General features: G+C 33.3%; 1 protein-coding gene across 2 annotated transcripts in view; it reads right to left on the reverse strand.

Moving 5' to 3' along the window:
• 140up (RPII140-upstream gene protein) overlaps positions 1–2,735 on the reverse strand; it is an 83,149-nt gene extending 80,414 nt beyond the window's left edge. For both annotated transcript variants that reach the window (XR_016548228.1, XM_090391610.1), the window contains exon 1: positions 2,275–2,735. Coding sequence is in view for 1 of the 2 variants with exons in the window: in XM_090391610.1 (XP_090247736.1) it covers positions 2,275–2,711 (437 nt within the window). In the remaining variant the exon portion in view is untranslated. The remainder of the gene's footprint in view (positions 1–2,274) is intronic.
• Between the last annotated feature and the right edge of the window lie 21,445 nt (positions 2,736–24,180).

A 24,180-nucleotide genomic window follows, 5' to 3' on the forward strand; every position in this document is an offset into this window, starting at 1 on the left:
GCTAGGAGTATCAGAAACAAAGGGGTAGCGTTCGTTGACTTGGTCAATGTGTTGAGACCAGGACATCAGAATCAGACATATTAACTGGAATCAAGGGTAAAGGGTACAGCATTTTTAGGAAGGATAGAAAGTATGGGAGGAGGGGGGGGGGGTGCATACTGAAATCAAATGACTTGAATCCAGTTAGCATTGAGACCTATGATTGCAATACTAGTAAATTTATTATGTGGCAGTGAGTTTGAAGCCATCTGATGTGAGGTGGAATCTAACAAGTTGAAATACATAGTGGGGTGTTGTTACACACCTGGTGGATTGGTTGCTAGTGACAAAGAAATGCATCACCAAAGAAAGATGATGGGTGTGTAAAGATTAATCATAATGGGATACTTTAATATCCAAACACTGACTGGATAGCTGCAAAATATTATGATAACAGATGTGTGTAATATGTGGTCTCCCTTGATGAGTCCCTGACTACCTGAAGGTCTCCTTTAATAATAATAATACAGAAGGGATTATAAAAAGAGCAGAAGGTGAAAGAGGAGGAACAAGATGCCATCCCTGAAAGTTGGGTAAGGTTTAGGTGAAGAAGGGTGTGAGGAGATTTTCAACATGGAAAATCATGGGTGAATGAAACAAATTGCCAGCATGTGTTGTGAATGCAGTGTGTTAAGGATTTTAAGGTTCAATATGATAAGTTGTCAGTTGAGTGAACTTCCCATGGTGAGTCTGCTGACTCCACAGAGGTTGATGTGGTGATGTTGTTGGTGGTAATATTCAGTATTTTGCTGTTTTTAGGAAATGTACTAAGAAACTGACAGTATCATCATCCAAGTTAGTAAAAAAAAAAAAAAACATGCAAATGGAAGATTCCTAAAGAGCAGAAAGAAACTTAAATGGTGCTGTTGCAACACAAAAGTGGTGGCAAAAATGGAATGGCTTGCATTTTTTTAAGCAGTGGATAAAATTTTGCAAAAATTAATATAGGCTCAAATAAAGAATTGCAAAGATGAGGATGAGATTATTTATGAAATGAGAGCAATGCACATACTGCAATCTTTTCTGTTTGTGTAAAAGCATTTGACAGGTTGCTGCATGGTAATTCAATACTGAAGTTGTAATGAATGGGTTTAGATTTCAATTTAGTGGAGGATTAGATTGGCAAGAAACTATATGACAGGTTTATTATTAGTATTATTGTTTCCAGGCCTCCATGGAGTCACAAGACTCATACCAGGTCACACTTTATGAATGAGAGAGAATATATCAAACAGTTATCTATGAGGCATTATCAAGGAGACATAAGTTTGTAAATAGTTTCACAGGACTCAGTAGTGGGTCATTACATTTAATCTTTATGGCAGTGATTGTGCAAGTGGAATGCAGGAAAATATTCAATTGTATGCAGATGATGCAAAGTGGGAAATAGTTAGCAGGCATAATACTGATGCAGTTGCTCTCTGAATAATGGAAAGGTAAGCTAGAAAAATGCTAGTTTGCTCAGTGCATAGCTTAAATTTTGGATCCATTACTAAAAGGCTATACATTCTATTGGTTCTATTCAATGGAATATATAGTCAAAGATATAGGAAAGGAGTTATCTGATGATATGATGACAGCTCAGGAAACTGAAGTTCAGGGCATCACAAACGACAGCTAACCAGCAGAAATAAGGATAAATAGGTTCTGCTGTATGAGTGGTTCCCTGATCATATGATTTCTAGGTGAGTGAGAAAACTTTACTAAGAACACAAAAGAAGTTATAAAAGATTATATTAGGACAATGGAATGTCAGCTATAGGACAGAGTAAAAATGACTACTTGCTAAGCAAATCCAGATGAGTCTTTGACTCCAGAGGTCTTGTTTAATAATAATAATAATAAAATCTGGGTGATAGATGGATATAGAAGTGTTGAGAGGATGGAAGCTGGAGATTTTATCCAGTGTAGAACAAAGGAGGAAAAAACAAGGGTAATCCCCAAGTAGGTATTTTGCATGGAGAGTGATGCATGGAATGAACTGCCTGAAAGATGCAGATGGTGAATAAGTTTGAGTGCAACGTATACCCCATGCTTCCTGGAGCAGACTTTTGATTACATTTGAAGTCCTGTGATAATAACTGCGTATCACGATGATGGCTCATGTGATTGTATAAGACCATCTTCTGTCGACAATTATATAAAAATATTTCCTGCACGAACGAACTTAAAAATCCCCCCCCCTCTTCCAAAACATTCCACGTGGATGAAATAAAATAACTTCATCATACTCACTTCTTTGAAAACATCATTTCAATTCTATCCCAGCCAGTTTCATTAGAATCATATTTAACTAAACTATTAGGCGTATATTCAGTCATAGTTTCGGCTGTTTGCGATTCAGCGTGAATTGCAGGAAATACGCGAAATTTTTCTCTACTTGATTTTTTTACAAATAAAGATTCTTCTGTAGTGCCTACATGTTTTCCTGTCGGTGAATTCCTACATATGGGTAATTCATCTGGTTTTTGTGAACTGTTCATATTATAATTTTCGATTTTATTTGATGCGCACAACGAATAATAATAGTTTGTATTAGTTGAAGAGTGAACGATCTCATCAAATTTCGGAAGACTAAAAATTTTGTTAACTAACATATGGCATACTGATGAACCACAAAAATAAATATTTAAAAGTCGATACGAAGTTAATTTTTTATCACACCAATTCATCCTGGGAAGTCTAAATATACACGACTACCACAATCCTTCCCACACAAGCAACTGAGATGCTTCATCGGTTACGCCCTCTATGTTAACATATAAATAAAAATAAACAATATTCTTTCAGGAGCCGCCTGGCGCCTGTAAACCATAGAAAGCACATCCCCAGGTGGCGGATCCGGGAATGCCTCCCACAAATGGGTGTTAGGAGGGAAATGAAATACCTCACGCGGACCAACAGGTATGCAGTAGAGGAATGTCAAGCCAGCTGCATTAATTGCCTAAAATCTTTAAAGATGAATCGCCCAACAAATAGAAGCAGAAATAATGCTACCGCGTACGGAAGTGCAGATGCGCCTACCTCAAGCCCACATAGAGTAGGCGAGAAGACAGCTATGTGGAATGCAAACTGCATATATAATATTTCAACCATCAACATTGGAACGTTGTGCCAACCTGGCAAATTAAAACTAATAGAGATAGAACTTGAACTTTTTAAATGGGAAATAGTGTGAGTTGCAGAGACAGACTGGACAGGTGAGGGATAAATCGATATAAAAAACGCAAGCATATTTTACTGAGGAAGGAAAGATACCCATCACAGAGAAGGTGTAGCACTAATTATTAAAAAATGGCTCCTAAACTATATATATATACATATAATAGAAGTTTATGCCCCAGACTAATCACATGAAGAGAGAAAATATAGCCAATTTCTTAAACAACTGCAAGAAGAAATCAGGCGAACAAGTACAAGAGATATCCTGATTATTATGGAAGATCTTAATGCAAAGATCGGTCAGTACTCTAAAGATAAAGCAGAGATAATAGGAAATTTTGTTCATGGAGAGATGAATAAGAGAAGAGAGTACTTGATTAATTTTTGCAAAATAAATCAACTGTTAATCACAAAGACCTTATTCTACCACAGGCCACAACACAAATACACCTAGACATCACTAAACAATGAAATAAAAAACTGTATAGACTATACGAGTATAATTGTTAATAAGAAATGGAAACATTCCTTCCAAAATGTCAAAACATTAAAAAAATTGATGGATACAGACTATGAGCTACTATCAGCCAAACTAAAAAATCAGTTTCAAAAGAAAGAGAGTAAACAATCAAAATCAGAAGAAGATGGATATCTCAAAATTCAATGATATTTTCACAAGATCTAACTATCAGAGAACATTGAAAGAAAAATTAAATAATCTTCCTTTAGATACAGTCTTGGAGTCTTGGGAAAAAAAGGTAAAGAAATTATTAAAGCAACAGCAACAAAACACCTGGGCTACCAGGCAAGAGTAAATAAGGATTGGCTTAAACCAGAGATTTTTGTCTTATGGAAGAAAAAAGAATATCCAAAATTAACCTCACAAAAGAAGATAATGAAGAAAATAGAATATTATACAAAAATTTGATAAAAGAAATAGACAAAAAAATGCAGATTAGCAAAAATCACATATTTAGAAGAGAAAGCAGAAATATGTGAAGCAAACAAAAAACATGACTCCAACACCATTTATGAAATAGTTAAAAAGATAACTAGAACATACTCACCCAACCCAGTTTCAATATTGCAAAAAAATTGAACCACAATAAGTAGCCGTGAAACAATAAAAGAAATATGTACTAAACATTTCAAAGAAATATTTGCAGCTTAAGAAAACATAGATCAAGACGCCTTCAACCCAGAAGAAACTTCTGACACAAAAGACATACTAAATGAAGAAATACATTGAGAAATCAACAAATGAAAAATAATAAATCACTAGGTATAGACAATATTCAAAAAGAACTTCTAGAAAAAGGGGGAGAAAACATAATAAATTATCCAAGGGAATTGTTCACAAAATAATAAAGAAAGGAAATTTACCAACAGAATAGAGAACAGGCCAGATCACACCCATCCACAAATAGACAATCACCCTTCTAAGCCATTGCTACAATATATTCATCAGGATTCTTCAAAACAGAGTTAAACATTCCTATGAAGAACAGAAATGGAAGAAGAGAAAATGGAAATTAGAAATAGCAGAAGCACAATAGATGCAATTTTAACATTAAACACATTAGCAGATCTTATGAGAGACAAAAATAAAAAAAAAATTTACTGCTGTTTTATTGACTTCAAACAATATTTTGACTCAATAAACGAAAGCAAATCCATTAAAATTCTAGAAAACAGAGGGCTCGACCAATACCTATTAAACTGTATCAAGAATTACTATTCAGAAACACAAGCAGTGTGAATTTGAAAAATATAGAAACAGATCAAATAACAATTAAAAAAGGAATTATGCAAGGCTGTCCATTGTCACTATATTTATTCAACCTGTACCTAAAAGAAGTAGTAGACGAAGGGCTACAGTTGTAAAGGCATAACTGTAAATGGAAGAAATATAACACAATTAAAGTATGCTGACGACATAGTTATCACTAGAGACAGGCAATAAAAATTAGAAAATATCCTGACCAAGCTGCATCAAACAAGTAACAAATATTATATGAAAATCAATTTTAGTAAAAGAAAACTAATGGTAATAGGAAGAAAAAGGGAAGCAATCTAAATGAAAATAGTAGACAGTAATATAGAACAAGTAAAGCAGTTCAATTACCTAGGATCAATGATCACTGAAGATGAAGACTATTTTGAAACCATCAAACACAGAATCAGTAATGGATGGATAACAATGGGAAGACTACAAAAAGTATGGAACAATAAAAGATTAAGCAAAGAACTCAAATTATATATATATATATATATATATATATATATATATAACAATAATAATTACCACAGAACTCTATAGCTCAGAATGCTGGCTATTAAGAAAAAAAAAAGAAACGGATAAATTCAATGCTTTTGAAATGAAATGCCTAAGAAAAATTAATAGAACAAACTGCACAGAAAGAAAAACAAATGAAAAATCAGAGAAAAACTTAACTTTAAAAAAATTACAGCACTAAAAAAAGATCCAACTAAGCTGGTTTGGACATGTTTCAAGAATGAATTCAGAAAGACTACCAAACATGTTATTAAATGGCATAATTGAAGGACAGCCCAACAGAGGAAGACCAAGAAAAAATGGATTGGCAACATTGAAGAAAGCACCCACTTAAACTCCATAATAGAACTTCTTAAAAAGAAGTTCTTAAAAATAGACAGCATACAAAAAGATATGGCAAAAATTCGTCTTTGAGGAACTCAACCCTCAATGAGCAGAAGAGAAGAAAAGAAGAATATTGTAGGTGTTTTCTTCTTCTTCTTCCTCTTCCTAACATGGAATTTAGGCCAAGTGGCTTGTTCTGGTCTCATGCCATCTCTTTCTTGGTCATCCGATTCTTCTTTTTCCACATATTTTTTGGTAGTCTGCTGTTGTCCATTCGATTTAAATGTTCTAGTCATTTTTGTTTTTACTGTCTTATGTAGTAATTAATTGGTTTTATTTTCGGGAATTGTAAGATTTCTTCATTTGTTTTGTGGTCCCACTTTGTATATCCAGATGTTTTTCTGAGAAACTTAATTTCTGCTGTTTGAATTCGTTTTTCATCTTTTCTTTTTATGGTCCAAGTTTCGCTTCCGTATAGTAGAGTTAGTTTTGACAAGACATTATATAGTCTGATTCTAGTGTGTTTCTGTACTAGGGATGGCTTAAATATATTATTTATTATGCCATTTACTTTGACAAAGTTTGATATTTTAGTGTCTAGGTCTTTTTCTTCTTCATATGATAGATCACATCCCAACTATCTGAAAGTGTTTACTTGTCCTAGTATTTTATTATCTATTACTATTTTACTTTTTATTGGGTTTTCTCCTTTGAATGTCATTATTTTTGTTTTTTCTTTAGATATTGTCATATTATATTTTGATATTTTGAGATATCATTTAATGATTTTAATGATCTTTGTAAATCATCTTCTGATGTAACTAATACTATTTGATCATCTGCAAATAGTAGTGTATCTATCGTCATTTGCGGGGTCATTTGTATACCAAATGGGTTATACTATTTCCAGATTGTTATAATTTTATTAATATATATATATATATATATATATATATATATATATATATATATATATATATATATATATATATATATATATATATATATATTGAAAAGCAGAAGTGAAAGGGTATATCTTTGTCGTATTCCTTGTGATATATCTTTCTATTCTGAGATGTGTTCTAATTTAAATACTATTTTATTACCTGTATATATTTCTTGAATGGATTATAAAAGTTAGTTTCGTATGTTTAAATCCGTTAATATTTTAAACAATTTTTGTCTAGTAATTTTGTCAAAGGCTTTTTCATAATCAATAGAGAGCACATGTGCTTCTTTTTGAAATGTTCTTCTCTTTTTCTATTAATAATTTTAAAGTAAAAATTAGACCTATGCAGGATCGGACTTTTCAGAAACCATTTTGTTCTTCTAGTAGTTTGTCCTCTACAATACTGCTAAGTTTCTCTTTTAATATTTCTGCATATATTTTATATCCTGTATTCAGTAGACTAATTCCCCTATAGTTATTGCAATCGTCTTTATTTCATTTTTTATAGATTGGGATAACCAGTGCTTTTTTTTCCAAGAGTTAGGAGTTTTTCCGGACATCCAAACCATATTAAAAAATTTCAGAAGTCTGTCATTAAATTTTTCACATTTATTTTTCCATTTTTGTATAGTTCTATATTTATATTGTCTTCTCTTAATGTTTTCCTATTTTTCATCTTCTTTATTATATTTTTCAGCTCTAGGATTGTGATATTTTCTGTTAGGTTATTCTTTGTCTTATAAAATTTTATTTCATTGTTCTCGTCTGTCCTGAGATTTTGAAAATAGGTCACCCATTTTTCTAAATCTATTGCTTGTATTTTTATCTTTTCTTTTATTTCTTTATTCATGTATTTTATTACTTTATAGGTTTTGGGTTGTGGCTTAAATAAATCCTTTTCTAGTTCTGTAACGAAATTGTTCCATCTTTCTCTATGTTTTTTCTTTATTTCTCGTTTTGCAATTGCACTATTTCTTTATACTCTATTTATGCTTCTATTGTTTTGGAATTTAGCCATTTCTGGTAACTGTCCTTTTTTGTTTTTATTATATTTTCTATTTCTTTCTTCCAGCCTCGTAATCCTCTTTTTCCAATCCATTTGCGCTTTATTCCTAAGGTTTTTGTTGCTGCTTTTGTGAGAATTTGTTTCAAAATTTCCAATTCATCTTCTATGTCAGTTGATTCATGTGTGGTTTCTGTTTTTAAGTTTGTAGATATTTGATATTGTTGTTTAACTTTAGGATTCTGTAATGAAGAAATTTTGTAGCTTGGCTGGTAAGAATTTTCAACTTTGTGTGTTTTTAGCCACTTTGGTTTAAATCGAGTTTTTACTGATACCATACATTGATCAGAGTTTAATTCAAAGTCTCGATATGCTCTTACGTCTAAAATTAACTCCACTAATTTAAAATTTGTAATAAGGTAGACAATTACTGATTTGTATCCTCTGGCTGACCAAGTATATTTATGTATTTCCTTGTAATTAAACATTGAATTCATTATTCTCATATTATTATAAATGACAAAATCGCGCAATATGCGATCATTTTGATTACACGTATCTTCGCCAAATTTGCCTATGTTTGTTTTGTATTTTTTGTTTGCTATTCTGGCATTTAAATCTCCTGCTAGTAGGAAATAGTCAGTTTTGTTTGTTTTATCTATGGCATTATGTAATTCTTTATAAAATATATTACTGCCTTCTTTTTTTCCCTCTTCTGGTGCATATGCACCAATTATTGTTATGTGGCCTCTTAATGTCTTGAGTCTAATTGCTATTAGTCTTTCATTCAAATAGTTGTAACATACAATATTGTTCTATAGGGACTTATGTATCATAGTCATTACACCTGCTTTTGCTCTTTTTTCTTTCTTTTTACCCCACTGTAGATTTGTATAATAGTTATTTGTTTCTTTTGTACCTTTTTTTTTGTTTCTGTTGCTATACATATCTTTATGTTAGCTTGGTTTAGTTGTTTATCAAGTTTTTATTCTTTGTGTGCAATGCATCTCACATTCCATGTTGCAATCTTTATTATGTGTTCCTTTTTCCAATTTCGTTTACCGTTTCCTGAATTGTGGTATTTTCCCTGAACAGTCTGGCTTTGCTTTGCATGAGACTTGAAAGTATTTTGAATTTCCCCAGGGCAGGTTACTAACTTGTCGCTGGGTAAGTCCAATGGTACGGCTGCTACCTAACGCCTCTGGACAGGCAGATCTAACAGCATTTACTCGGCTAGGGTGCTAGGGTTATAGCGCTCATACTCGGTCGCCAGTGCCTCGTTTGTACTTTTAGAACAGGATGGACCACGGGAAGGTGAGATTGACATTTGAGTGGGAGAGGCTATGTATTGCGCTTCACCACCTGTGTTATATTAAAATTAAATAATATTGTTGTCTATAAGGATTGCAGTAAATACTAGTCACTGAATTTTGTACTTACTTCAGAAATTTGGAAATGCAGGTGTTTAGTGAATTTGATATATAAAATTTGATTAGAAGTTATTCAAATACAACCACTACCTCAAATAGTGCGGTTAATATGCATAGAAGATATCAAATGCTAACCCCCCCTCCCCTGAGAAGAAAATAAATAACTGCTTCAGTGTACTATGCTCCAAAGAAACAATAACTCTAATTGGTATAATAATAAATAAAAATAGTTTGGCTTGAAATATCCTTAACAGTATAGTGCTACCGTACTGCAACTTTGATAGATATTTCCCTACAATAAATATGAACAAGAGTGTTCAAACTTTTTGATATGCGCGAAGTTTCTTGTAAAGCCGAAAACGTATTCCGTAATTCTGTAACACATTTCTGTCCAATACAGCGAATAGCCATTGTAAAATATGATCAATATAATTAACTTTTTAATACTGATACTTTATACCAGAGATCGAAGGACCTGTAAAAGCACATCAATGATGTGTGTTGGATGACAGGTGAAGATTGAAATAGAAGTTATTGACTTTTTTCTTTTTTTTTTGAATAGTTGGAGTTATTTCTAGAATAATTCATGAGAAATGCTATTCCAGAAGACAGAAATAGATGGAATAAAAGAAGAAAAGATGAAGAAGTTTATTTATTTATTTATTTTTTTTTTACAAAAGGGAGGAGGACTTGTTAATAAATACAAGATCTTCTCTTGTATTAACAAGTACAACAAAAAGCAGATGAATGATGGTTGACAGTCCAGTGGATACCACTGAAGTATGTGTAAAATAGACACAGTGCTGTAACATTGCATCTTTGAGATAGAAGTTCAGTGATTCAATATGAGAGGGATCATTTATTAGCCGGGTTGCCTCCTCTGGACAGCATCAAATATTTTAAGTGCACCAGCCCAAAAATGTCAGCAGATTCAAAAATGGGAAGGCTTGGGATTGGTATGGAGTTAATAACACGGTGGGTGCAAAGTAGAATTCCGAGCAGAGAATGCGTAGTGTTTTTTTCGATGCCCAAGAAGGATGCCTAATTTCTGGATGCTAAGTGATCGGATGTGAATATCACATCAGAAGATATTGTATGTAAATGTTAGTCCATACAGAGAGAGAGATCTGATTTTGTCAGGTGATTTTTGTATTATTGAAAGTAAGGCAGTGGCGTAGCTAGAGCTGTTGCGCCTGGGGCAGTCCCTGAGTTGCTCCCTCTCTCAACACACCAAAAATACTACAAAAAGTCAAAACGACATATATAGAGAAATAAATTAAAACACTATGTTTATTTTTGAATATAACTTTAATTTCAACATTCTAAAATGTTATTTTTCTTGCTTTTCTGTTAGCAACATCATCAATGGCATTGGCGAAGTCTATTTCATAGTAATGTAGGTAATTCTTAATCAAATTTTATTTAGAAAAATGCCTCTCACAACTAGCAACACTTAAAGCAATTGTGAGGAAAATTCGCAGTAGTATTACAATATTTGGAAATGAGTTCTCGAGACTGTATTTTAGAATTAACTGCAAAAGTTCAAAAAGGTTCAAAGCACCGCCCGGGGCAGACCTCCCCCTCCGCCGCTCCCCTAGCTACGCCACTGAAGTAAGGATAGGTGAGCTAAAATCTCTCTTATGAGAGGAAAAAGCAAAACTGAGTTTTTGTAGCATTGCAGGTGACTAGACTGTTCTTGTCTATGAATATGGTATGCAGATCAATGCTTAAGATATTGGTTGTAGATGGTTTCGAAGCTTGCTTGCGGCGATATCTCGGCACTACATGGTTTTTCAAATAATTAGGATAAATGGAGAGTATTTAGATTATCATCAGAAGAGCTGTTAGTAAGATCAGTGGTGACTAAGAACAGGTCTTAATGTAGAGGAGAAAAAGAGTATGTGATAGACCAGGGCAGTGCAATCCTGACGCACTCCTGCATTGATGGCAAAGCTCAAAAAAAGGGTGTCATCGAAGAGCAGAGAGAGAGAGAGAGAGAGAGAGACAGAGAGACTGCTGACTACAGGATTACATTGGTAGACCAAAGGGCAGCAATTTGTTTAGCGAGCCTCAATGCTAAATACGGTTGAAAGCTCTGAAATATCATGCGTACACCACTTTTCTCGGAATATTTCCATGGAACGTGCCAAATGTTGGGTAACGCAGGTTGAGAGGTCAGTGACAGACCTTGAATGGTAAAATCCATACTGGTGATCACTGATTAACTGGTAGGTTTTTTTGGTAGTAGAGATGACTTTCTTCATTATTTTGGAGAAGATTGAGGTGATGGTGAAGTGATTGAGCAGTACTGTGACAGTAAACTTCTATCTCCCTTTATTGGAATAGCTCAGTGTTTCTCAAACTTCAGATATCCGCGTACCCCTTATTAAATTTTCATTATTACCAAGTATCCTCTTATCAAAATAATAATAAAAATAAATAAAAAAGTTCAAAAAGGTTCAAAGCGCCACCCAGTCTTTTATATATTTATATAAAAAATTTAATAATTTTTTATTAAATTATTTATATATTTCATTATACATGTCTATTTTATTTGAATTTAGATGCATATATAAACAAAAAAATATAATTTATTTTTTATGGAACAAAATTTATAAAGATACTATAAATTTTTACTTAATTTAAATAATTTATCATCAATGAAAGGAGTGAAATTTCTTATGGTGGGATAAAATTTCAGCAAAATATGGCTCTATAGTTATTAATTTCAATCTCAGATGCGGTTTGACATCTATAATGCGGTTCCTCTTCTTCGTCTTAATATATACAAGGGCTGAAAATCCAACTTCACACAGATATGCACTTGGAAATGGAAAAATGAACTTTAGAGCTTTATCTGTTAATTCAGGAAATTCATTCTGTATTTGTGTAGCTCAGTGGATGTGGCGTTTGCACACCACCGCGCTAGGCCGCACGAAAGAAGTCTTGGTTTCGAGTCTAGTCGGCGACTAGAGGAAATTTTTCTAAGCCTTTTTTCGACCGGTTCCCGAGTTAGTCGATCTCTGGCACGGGCAAGCAGGTTTTAACTTCGTTATTTTAACTTGCCAGTTAAAATAACGATGTTAAAATAAAAAAATTCTATCATATTACAACAATTTGTAATATGATAGAATAATGAAGCACATTGATTAATATCTGCCTAACTGTCTTAATTACATCTACTAATGATTCATATAATTATTTTTTTTATCAGTGGCTATCGTACGCTCTTCATGTTGTTGCAGGCTCGCAACGTACGTTCATATATGAAGCTGAACGAAGATTCATGAGTGATCACTTGCGAATTTGCAAACTATTCAAATGAGCAGTTATCATAATTTGAGTAGGAGAATTCATACATAATATATTATTAACAAATATACACGTTTAAAATAATTATCTTTTTCTTAATAATGATTCCATGGTTTAATGAGGCATATCCGAAACTTGCCACGGTCCCCTGAAGACCTTTCAAGCACCGCCGGGGGTACGCGTACCACACTTTGAGAAACACTGGATGGCTGGATATTTGATTGCATTGGAATAAATACCAGCTAATTATAAAATATTGTATAAACGATACAAACGGATGTTAATTCTGGCTTACAATGTTTGCATAATATTGGAGAGATGCCTGAGAGTCAGAAGTAATTTTAAATAAAGACACCAGAAAAGTTCGTAATTTGCAGTTGTAATATTTGCTCAGCAAAAAACAGGATGCATATGGTGCTTGGATTCGATTTGCCTGGGTCATTTATAGAGTAATGGGAGGGAAAATGATGTAGATGAGAGAAAGTTGAAAGTGCAGATGTCCAATTACCTCAGCAAGGAACCAGAACACATGGTTTCCATTTGGACAAGACATAAGTTTGCTATTGTTGGCATAAAATAAGATTTAGACCTACCGTAGTTATAATTAACTCTGGCTGTACTGTAATTGTAATTAGTTGTAATTAATGTGATTGCTTTTCTGACGAAATGACGGGAATATACCGTAATGCATATTACAATATTACAAACTGCATTTCTGTGAAATCTCCACTGTTTGAAATCGCATTATCCGAGGGTGTTGTATTTGGTTTCAATTTATCAATAAATTTTATGCTGCTAAATAACCTTTGGCATTAAAGAATACTAAATAGATAGCTTTACTACTAGGATACGAAGTATATTATATTTGAAAAAAAAATTCTTGCTTTGACCATGCACCCAAGCACAAGCAAGAATAATTTGATTATGAAGTAAATTCGCTAATTCATAAATTATTAACTTCATATCAAATGACTCAACATTCCCCCTCCATAAAATCAAATCAGCCAACACCTTTTATTCTCTTAGGGAGAGAGAGAGAGAGAGAACACAAGGCCTTTTAACCTATTTAGCTTTTGCAGACTGAGTGGGCAGTTCAATCTCCACTGGTAGTCAATCAGTGATGATTGATCTAATACTACCACTAATTATAAGCGGCAACCGATAAAGAGACAAGCAAACAAGCGCTTCCATCTCTTGGTACCTAACCCTGATATGATATGTTATTGTCTAAAGTAATATGGGTTCTACAGTTCACTTTCTTGCATTTTCATAAATGTGGGTATCCCAGAGAAAAACCTGCTTACCCATACCATAGATAAACTAAGTTGGGAACTGTTAGAAGAAATGCTTAGAAAAGTTCCTCCAGTTGGCTACTTCGGACAGCCTAGCGCAGAGGATGTAAGCTCCATGTCCGCTGAGCTACACTCAGCATTACATAATGCAAAAATATTTTGGGAAGACCCGTTTCAACTTCTTCTTAAAGTGCAGGTAGGTGTCATCTCCACAAACTCTAAGTGATCCCAAAGATCACCATTAACCACACCGAGTGATCTGAAAGAATCATTATAAACTCATTACTCCTGAGCTGAATCACCCTAAGACACTCGGGGGTGGCTCCACTAAGTGAAAAACATGCTACCGAGCAGATGTGCTCTATTCCTAAAAAGCCCACAAAAGAACAGCATTAAAATGTCATCAGTGGAAGTTATTCCTAGGAAGATATCAAGGTTAAATGCAGATATCATACATTTTCTATATATGCATAACACAATTGAGGCCTGTGTAGCACAGTGGAAGTGGCGTTGCATTTTCTACGCTAGGCCGCCCAAAGACTGACTTATAGTTCAAGTCTAGTCGCCACTAAAGGAACTTTCTCTAAATATTTCTTCGAATGGTTCATGAGTTAATCGATCTCTGGCAGTGGTAAATAGGTTTTTGTTTCTCCCAGAAACTCGGGTTTTTCATCCTGTAAACTCAAGAAAATCGATCATAGAACCCACATTTTTTCAGACAGTAACACATCCTGTTGGGGTTAGGTACCAAGAGATGGCAGCACTTTTTTGCCAGTCTCTTCATCAATTGCCACTTAAAATTAGTGATAGTCATAAGTAGTAGTCCTGTCACTATAAACCAGATAAGATAAGACATCATTGGCTGATAAGATCAGTGATATAATTGTATGATTAGATCAGTGACGTCATGAGTATGGAATGTTTGGAATTTTGCTGGGGAACACACATCTGTCAATGATGTCACATTGTGTCTTTTGGTTCGCATATGGCATGGTGAGTAAATGTTCTCATATGGAATTGTGGGTGATGCTTAGATATAAGATAGTGTATGCAATCCTTGAAATTTCCCTGAGTGAAACATCCATCAATGACGACACATTGTGTCTTTGGTTCGAGTTTGGAATTGTGGGTAAAGGTTCTAGTATGTAATTCTGGGATATGTTTACAGTTACTTTATTTTGGAATTTCCGTGGGAGGACCATATGTAATTGACGTCACGTTGTGTCTTTGGTTCCAGTGTGGAATTGTGAGTAAAAGTTCGAGTATGGAATTCTGGGTGATGTTTAGAATTACTTTATTTTGGAATTTCTCTGGGAGGGTACATCCATCATTGATGTCAAGTTGTGTCTTTGCTTCCAGTGTGGAATTGTGGGTAAAGGTTCGAGTATGAAATTCTGGGTGATGTTTACAGTATGGAATGTTTGGAATTTCCATGGAGGGCCATCCGTCATTGAAGTCAGGTTGTGGCTTTGGTTCAAGTGTGAAATTCTGGGTGATGGACAGAGCATGGAATTCTGGGATTGTCAGTATTTGTCAGTGAAGTGAGATGAGTTTTTTGTTTGTGTGTGGCATTATGGGTAATGATTAGAGATTGCAGTTCTGAGAGGATATTTGGTCAAGTGTTGGGGTCTTTGGCTTGATTGTGGAACTGTGGGAAAATATTTGTCAATATATCAATAGACACTTTTCTAAATTAATTAATTATTGGAATATCAGTTTTCCCATTTTTGCATACCCTACTCCTATTTGGTTCAGAATTGTATTAAGTGACAGAATTGTATTAAGAGATAAAATTATGGATTTATATATCAATTTCTAAACAGAATAAGTGGGTAAAAATCTTAAATATTTTTGCATGCATAATTAATCAGAAATCTATGTTTCCAATAATCTTTATACATATATAACTCAATCAATATTTTGATCTATGCTAATTGTGTATAATTAGTACTTTGTTAATTATACACAAACGGTGTTCATATAATTATCATTTTCTAGATCTTAAAACTTCATTACTTTTTCTTCATTAAATGTTAACTGTTTTTTACTATAATTAAACAGAATTTAATTATGGTAAATTATATTTAATAAAATAGAAATTATGGATTTATATATCAACTTCTAAACAGACTAATTGAGTAAAAATTTCATATAATTGTCATTTTCTAGATCTTAAAACTTCATTACTTTTTCTTCATTAAATGTTAACTATTTTTATCATAATTAAACAGAATTGTATTAAGGTATAAAAATATTCATATATATATCAACTTCTAAACAGAATAACAGTAAATATTTCACTGCAGGTAATTTAAATATGGAAAACATCCAATGACACCAAACGTTGTTCATTTAGATTTACAAGTGCATATTTTTTGCTGAAATATTATTTACAACTATATTCACAGAGAATAATTCAAAACATGTAATTACCTACAATATTTCAGAAATTTTAGTTTTCACTCTTAACATTTTCCAATGAGTTTAATAATAATGAAAAAATGTTTGTTACTGTTTTTTTTGGTTATAGTACATCAAAATAGTTGATCATTCAAAAGAATCTTAATATCAGATATCATAGGAATCACAACTCCATACATTTGATACGGTGTTAGTCTCAAATGACACAATGCCTGTTTATCGTTTCCATGTATTCCTTTGTACACAAGCAGTCTTCATATAGTGTACGTAAATGTCCCAAAATAAAGAATCTTTATCGAATTGAATAAAGTCTTGAAAATCTAACTTAACTGCAGTGCAAGATTAACACAACCTTGCAAACAACTTTATCGTTGATTTTACAGGAGAGATAGCAGTTTATCATCACGTATACATAAACGCAGAGAATGAAAAGTGTCCAATCCCATGTTTGACTCATTTCCTTTAGACACAATTGACTTTTGTCTCCTCAGATAAGTATGGATGTATCTTGCACACGCACACACGCACACACACACACACACACACACACACACACACACACACACACACACACACACACACACACACACACACACACACACACACACACACACACACACACACACACACACACACACACACACACACTTTTCAAAACACTTTAGAAAACAATTTCTACTAAAAATATAATAAACAATTGAGAATATTTATACAATTTCCGCTGAGTCGATGCTTACTCTGTGAAATAAAATCTGTGGTAATATTGATAACGTTTCACTTCAAACAAATTATAAAAAACTGGTGATGTATTAAGTTAAAAATGTTGTTAGATTATTAAGAATTCATAATAATTTGACTGATTTAAAATTTCATTTTTATTACATTAACTATAATTTGTAATTGTGATATTTATATAGTACAATATAATTCAAGAATGAGAAAATTTATATATATATATTTTTTTATTATTTCCCATGGTGAAATGGCACCTCTATCTTCAAGGGTCCTTGTGCTGCGCACAATCTGCACAACCGCGAGGCTCGGCCCTGCCGTTACACTATTCACTGTTTATCTTGTGCACCTTCATAATGCAACCTTTGAATCGAAGCGAAGATTATATATACTGTAATAGCTTTTCAACAATTGAGGCTCAGTAAAGTCTTCACAGATGTTATTTTCCTTTGCAGTCTGTCAGTTTAAATAAAGGCAAGGAAATGTTTGGATAAATAAATGTCAATTAATAAATAATTCTACGACTTTTTTTATTTTCAGGATGGTAACAGTTACTGCTTTTAAAAAAATTATATAGAAATATGACAGTTTGAAATTTTATTAGTTTTGAATATACATTTGTGTTTCTTTTTAAATTCTTTTGAAACAGATCACCCCGTTATTTCAGTAAAGAATATACACAATTAACAGATATTATTATTCACAGATAGCCTTATATGCCAATATAAGGCTATCTGTGACTATAAATGAGCTATAGTTTGACAAGCTTTCATAGGTAAGAATATAATTTTAAAAAAACTTTTCATATATATATATATCAGGGACGAATATTCCGGGTGTGCTAGGTGTGCGGTCATCCACGAAATATCAGTATCACGGATATTATATTTTTGCATTTATCCCGTTAAAGACTCCCCTAATTGTTTGCAGACTTTGCGTGATTCCTAAAATTAAACACAATATACTAATGCTTCATTGCCCTCATCACGAGTATAATGAAGCATTAGTGTTTCATGAAGAGGGCACTTTTCTATGTGCAAACATTGCATCACATTTGCGTTAAAAGCCAGGGCGTTCTTTCAAAATGCATACGTTTTTGCGCCGTTTGAAAATATGTTAAAGAGAACGCAGCAAGTCAAATTCTTAGCGTTGTAGTATTTTTAAACCGCTGAGAAGACATGGCTAGATGAGCTAACATTTTGAGCTCACCCAACACCTAGTGTCTGTGATTGGTTACTGTGTCAACCAATCGAATTGAACGTTGTCACTTGTCATGAGTTGAGAGCTTTCTGTATGATGACTGTATTACAAACAGTTGTTACACATGTTTTCTGGAACTGAAAATTTGAAAGTGGATGCTAGGAGAAAAATGCTAATTGTTTTTTTCTTTTGCTTGCAGTATAGCATCTGTTGAGGTTGCAAAGTTTTTTAACGGTATATAGAGACATTTTTATTCTAGCCTTCGGAAACAACAGACAGTAAAAATATCATATCTGTTCCTGAATAAAAATGAATATTCTGTGTATTATGAGACGTTGTTGATCTACAAAAAAATACCAGCAAATGTGAGATTGATAAGACAAACGAACCACTGATATTTATAATAATAAAAAAAAACTAATTAATGTAGGATTCCCGAAAGTGTAGATAATTCCGATAATGGTCGGATGTTATGTACTCTGAGTCTCAGTAAACATAAATTCTTGGAAAACGGAGCAAAATATACACAAACCAGAAAAATACACATAATATGGGCAACAAATTTTACGAAATGATTGACTGCTCCATCAAACCACATTTATTCCTGCCATGCTCTCTGTCTCCTCGTAAGTTTTTTTTTAATTATGCCATCATAAATTCACTTATTCATGTCTAGACTTTATAGGCTTGTGCTATTCGCTCTACCCAGCAACTTATAGGACACACATATCACAAATATTAATTATTAATAATTCGTTTAGCATTAATGAAAGTATTTCTACTCACACTTATTCTTTTCTTTCATTTCCTATTCTCACGTCTTATAAATGATGGTTCACATATTTTCATCTTTGAGTATTTCAAATATACCAACCAAATATAGCATTCTCCTTCATTGTTGTTTTCTAATAAATCCTAAACAAACCGATTGTTCCCCCCCCCACTCCAGAAGTATTCAAAATTATCCTGCAATTAATTGCATTGGACCAATTAAGATGAGCACTGATGTACTATACACTCTCAAAACTTTCATACATCGATTAAAATGCAATGATATGGTCATGTGCATCTGCAAAGGCAGGGATAATGGGGAACTCCCCCCCCCTCCCCCGGGAATCGAGTAAAATAAAAAAAATCAACTATTGTGAACAGCGACCAGTGTGCGTTTGCCCTCTGTATCTAGTGAATCACTGAGTGAGTTGTTTATTGTAAATTTATAGTGAAACAAATTTAAACAGAAAAATACATTTTTAAAAGGTAGGTGTATGTAATTTAATATTATTTTACTTGTTAGTTTTATGATTTTTTTGCTTTTAAACTGAAATTATTTGATTTAGGGTTTTGGGATTAATTAAATTAGTTGATTTTTAATAAGATATGCAGGTCAATTTTTTTATATATGAAATTGTGCTAAAAACCGTATTAATTCTGAACACTTTTTCTCCAGGAATTAAAGATCATTAAAATCGATGTAAAATGAAAATAATGTATTTATAGTTTACATTGACAAATAATTACATCACAGAAAGCTAAAAGACGTTTATTGATGTAATTATTTAATTACATTAATAATTATAAAAATTTATTGATGTAATTATTTGTCTCCAAGCTTCCCCCCCCCCTGGAAAATTTTCTGTGGATATATATATATAACATAAGTCGTAGAATTATTTATTTATCAACATTTATTTATCCAAACATTTCCTTGCCTGCATTTAAACTCACAGACTTCAAAGGAAAATAACATCTGTTAAGCTATTGTCTTTAAGTTCTGTGATTTAAGTAATTTCCACAAACTACATAGAATGCCCGCATAACTGGAAACTTGGATGAGAAGTTTATCTACTGACTAATCTTATGACAAGAGAGAGAGAGAGAGATCTTGAAAGAGGAAACTGTATTGTCTTTTGAAATGATAGAGGAAAGTGTGTTACATCTCCACGTCCTTCAAAAGGAGAGAAAACACTTTTATCTAGAACAGTAGTCTCGAATGCTGTGAAGAGATGAAAGATGTCACATCCGTTTTCTAAGAGACATCTCCGAAATTTATTCAGTTGTGAAGTGCACATGAATCGCTGAAATTGTTGGAAGAGATAATTATTTCTTTATTACCCGTAGAATACACAGTAAGTTTATTAATCAAATAACTTAGATTTTCGACAATGTTTCATTTATTTCCAATTTTTTCTTTCCGGTAACTAGCTAGTGAATCATACATTGGTTTCATCGTCACAGTAATGTTGTGCATGTGCACTCTGCTGATAACAGAGTTCAAGCAAGTACGCTAAGATCAGCGACCCAGTAAACAACGATATACCTGCAAATTTGAATAGATTAATTACTTGGCAACAGTATTAATTAATCTGCAACGCGACAATGAGCTGTAGCGCAGTTTACGTACGCTAATATCTCACGTTAATAATTGTATGAAAACTAGATCGTTAAACTTTTTGCATCTTCATATAAATGGACGCAACTTTTTTTTTATTAAACGTTTACACACCGCATTAAAACTCTTAAAAAATAATAAAATAAACAAGTTTCCAATTAAAATTTCGGTTATTGATTTTATTAACAATATATTTGTTAAAATTACTTGGAAAACTAAATTAAAAGGGAAAAATATTGCTTAATTAATTAATTTATTTATTAATTTCTAAGATATTTACTGAATCATTTCGGATTAGTTCAGAATTTGGGCATCTTTAAAACTTTTTAAAAAACTTTGTTTTTTTTAAAGTTTTTAAGTTTTAAAACTTAAGTTTCTAGCTCAAAACTTTAAGTCCACCCGAACCGTCACACTTTTTAAGAAGTTTCCATTAGTCTTACAACAGCTGTTTAAAATGGACAGAAGTCGAGTTTAATTTTTATCTTCGTAGAAGAAATGAAATATAATATAAGTTATCATGCTTAAAAAAAGTTGTTCAATTGATTACGGTAATTATGTAAGCAATTAAACACCTTAATTTAAAAAAATAAAAATATAATCCACTTAAGGTCTTAAGAATCCCCTAGAGAAGAATTTATTGAACCATTGAACCATGTAGTTCACTCGAGTCTGTTGTCATTATTGGCCATGCATTTTGGGTAACTGTGTCACGTTGCGCATGTCCAAAGTAGATATTTGAATAATCTCAATCTGGCTTAGGCTTCTCTGGAGATAGGACATTTGTCCACAAAAAAAAAAAAAAAAAGATCTGGTCAACTGGATTTCTTGAGGACGAGGAAGTGATGGAAAAGATTTGGATGCGAGCTACCAAGATGGTGAATGATCTGTAGAATGCTCCCTGTGAGGATAGATTGAGGATTTGTGAATTGCAAAAGTTGGTTGATAGGCGAAAAAGAGAGGGTGTGATAAACCTTTAAGTTACTTAAAGGGTTTCATAGGATTAATACAGAGGAAAATTTTAGCACTTGGCTAGAAGGAGTAGGACAAGAGATCATTCTGGAAATTGGATAAAAGTGCGGTAAGTAAAGATGCGAGGACTAGATTTTTCGTTTGGTGAGTGGTGAATGAATGGAGTGGAGTAGTCGTCAGTTGTGAGTGCTGCTAAATAGTTTCAAAGAGAGGTGCTGTACATATTATGTGGATAGTTTGTCCCACAATGAGTCTTAAGATTCCAAGGAGGTACTCGTAGAATAATAATAATAATAATAATAATAATAATAATAATAATAATAATAATAATAATAATAATAATAACGAATATATGTTCCTATGCGGAACTAATATTTTTCTGATCAAGACTGCATGACATTTACTTTTTCAAATACTCAATAATGGGTAACTCAGACAAAAATTATCTGTAGAATTAGGAAGTTTGACGACCCAAATGCAGAAATACACTTTATCAGCATTATTTGATATTAATGAAAGTGTTGATGGAAGTTATTTTCCACGAATTATTTTTAATAAAATAAAACATTAAATATCTGGCTATTAGTTCTCTTCAGTTAACAGCCCACTTGAGGAGAGGGGAATAACAGGATTCTGCATAGAAAGGGTTATTAGAAAGAGAACTTCCCGCACACAAGATATTATAATTTGAGGGAAGTTGGGAAGGATCGAATGAAATTCGATCTCATTTTAGCTCAAAGTCTAATCATGGTGAGGTTTTATGTCACAGTAGCTGTGTTGGTACACCCGAAAGTGTAGATGTTTTCTATTATTTATGGATAAAATAGCAGTATGGTATGAAATGTCAGAAATTTCCTTGATGATGGTGTTCTTTTTGAAAGCAGCTCAATTTATTAGCACCATGCTATTTAATGTTATTACTAGAGTTAACTGAAATTCAATTTTATGCAGTGTTGTGAAATTAGATAACATGCCCACTTCTGCATATTAAGAATTATGTTTCTTTTAAAAATTAAGCTAACCCCTTTTATTCCCTATAGGGAATAGGTGAGGCCGTTTAACCCTATCTAGCTTTTGGAGACTGAGTGGGCAGTTCAATCTCCACCAGTAGCCAATCAGAGATAGATGGCCAATGAGTATCACTAATTATAAGTGGCAACCGATGAAGAGATGGACAAACATGTGCTGCCATTTCTTGGTACCCAACCCTAACAGGATATGTTACTGTCTGAAATAATGTGTTGTGGGTTCTACGGTCAATTTTCTTGAGTTTACGGGACGAAAATCCCGAGTTTCCTTAATAATGTTTTATTATTAAGGTAGGCCTGAGTATCTCAGCAGAAGCGACGCTTGCATCCTCTGTACCAGGCTGTTTGAAGAGAGATTTATAGCCCAAGTCCAGTAGCTGACTGGAGGAACTTTTTCTAAGCCTTTCTTAGCTCCCACATTATTTCAAATAGTAAGGCATCCCTGTTAGGGTTAGGTATCAAGAGATGACAGCACTTGTTTGCTGGTCTTTTATCAGTTGCTGCCTATAATTAGTGATAGTCATTAGGCCCAGCTGTCTCTAATTGACTACCGGTCGAGATTGAAATGCCCACTAATGACCGAAAGCCAGATAGGTTAAAAAGGCGTAGTTTATTATTATTATTATTATTATTATTATTATTATTATTATTATTATTATTATTATTATTATAAAAGACAAGTGGAAGCTGCAGAAATTAAATTCCTAAGACTGCTCGCAGTACAGTGGCAGACTCACGATTTAATCGTGGAGGGGCCGAGCACTAAAGATTTAATCTTGGGGGGGGCGAGTTGAGTAGACAACTTGAGAATACACACTACGCATTGCATATGAGCTATGACTGAGCATCTGCAGTGATCGCCAATACATGATACCCGTGATCTCCTCTGGCCCGGCTCGGGCAAACGAGATAGCACCCGAGCACTACTTCATTCGCTTTGCGTTCACAGCGGCCAAGATTTCCGAGAGCTATAGGGTATTCCCACCTTATGTGATCGCTAATTCATAAGCATTGAAATAGAAGACACACCATAAATTTTAAAAAATTTTGGAAATTTTTCTAGTGTTTTTTCCTTTTTCTGGATGCGCCAATGTCGCAGTATATAAAAGAAATAGACAAGATAAGAAATGACTAAATAAGAAAACAATTATCCATAATTAACATAACAGAAGACATCACAAACTATAGAAAGAACTGGAAAAACCAGGCAGAAAGAATGAATGAGGACAAATGGCCAAATATTGCCTGGAAATATAAACCAAAGGGACACCTATCAAGAGAAAGACCCAGGAGGAGATAGGCAGAAGACTTTTGAAACCGTTGAAAACGTCAGGCAAACAATATTGCCTAATACGGGAAGCTAAGAAGAAGAAGAAAATTATTATAATTATTAAGAATATAGATTGTTAATCATGTTGTTTAATTATGCGTTAGGAATTCCTAAAGTCCAGAAACTATATTCTTAACAGATTTTAATTATTCTTGTTAGAGTATTCTCTCTCTCTCTCTCTCTCTCTCTCTCTCTCTCTCTCTCTCTCTCTCTCTCTCACACACACACACACACACACACACACACACACAACACACACACACACACAAAAAAAAGTTCCTCCTGTTCAGCTATCTAGTGATTG

This window comes from Typopeltis vanoorti, chromosome 1 (genome assembly GCF_054136105.1).
Source record: "Typopeltis vanoorti isolate ZY-2024b chromosome 1, IOZ_Tvanoo_1.0, whole genome shotgun sequence".
Classification (NCBI taxonomy): domain Eukaryota; kingdom Metazoa; phylum Arthropoda; class Arachnida; order Uropygi; family Thelyphonidae; genus Typopeltis; species Typopeltis vanoorti.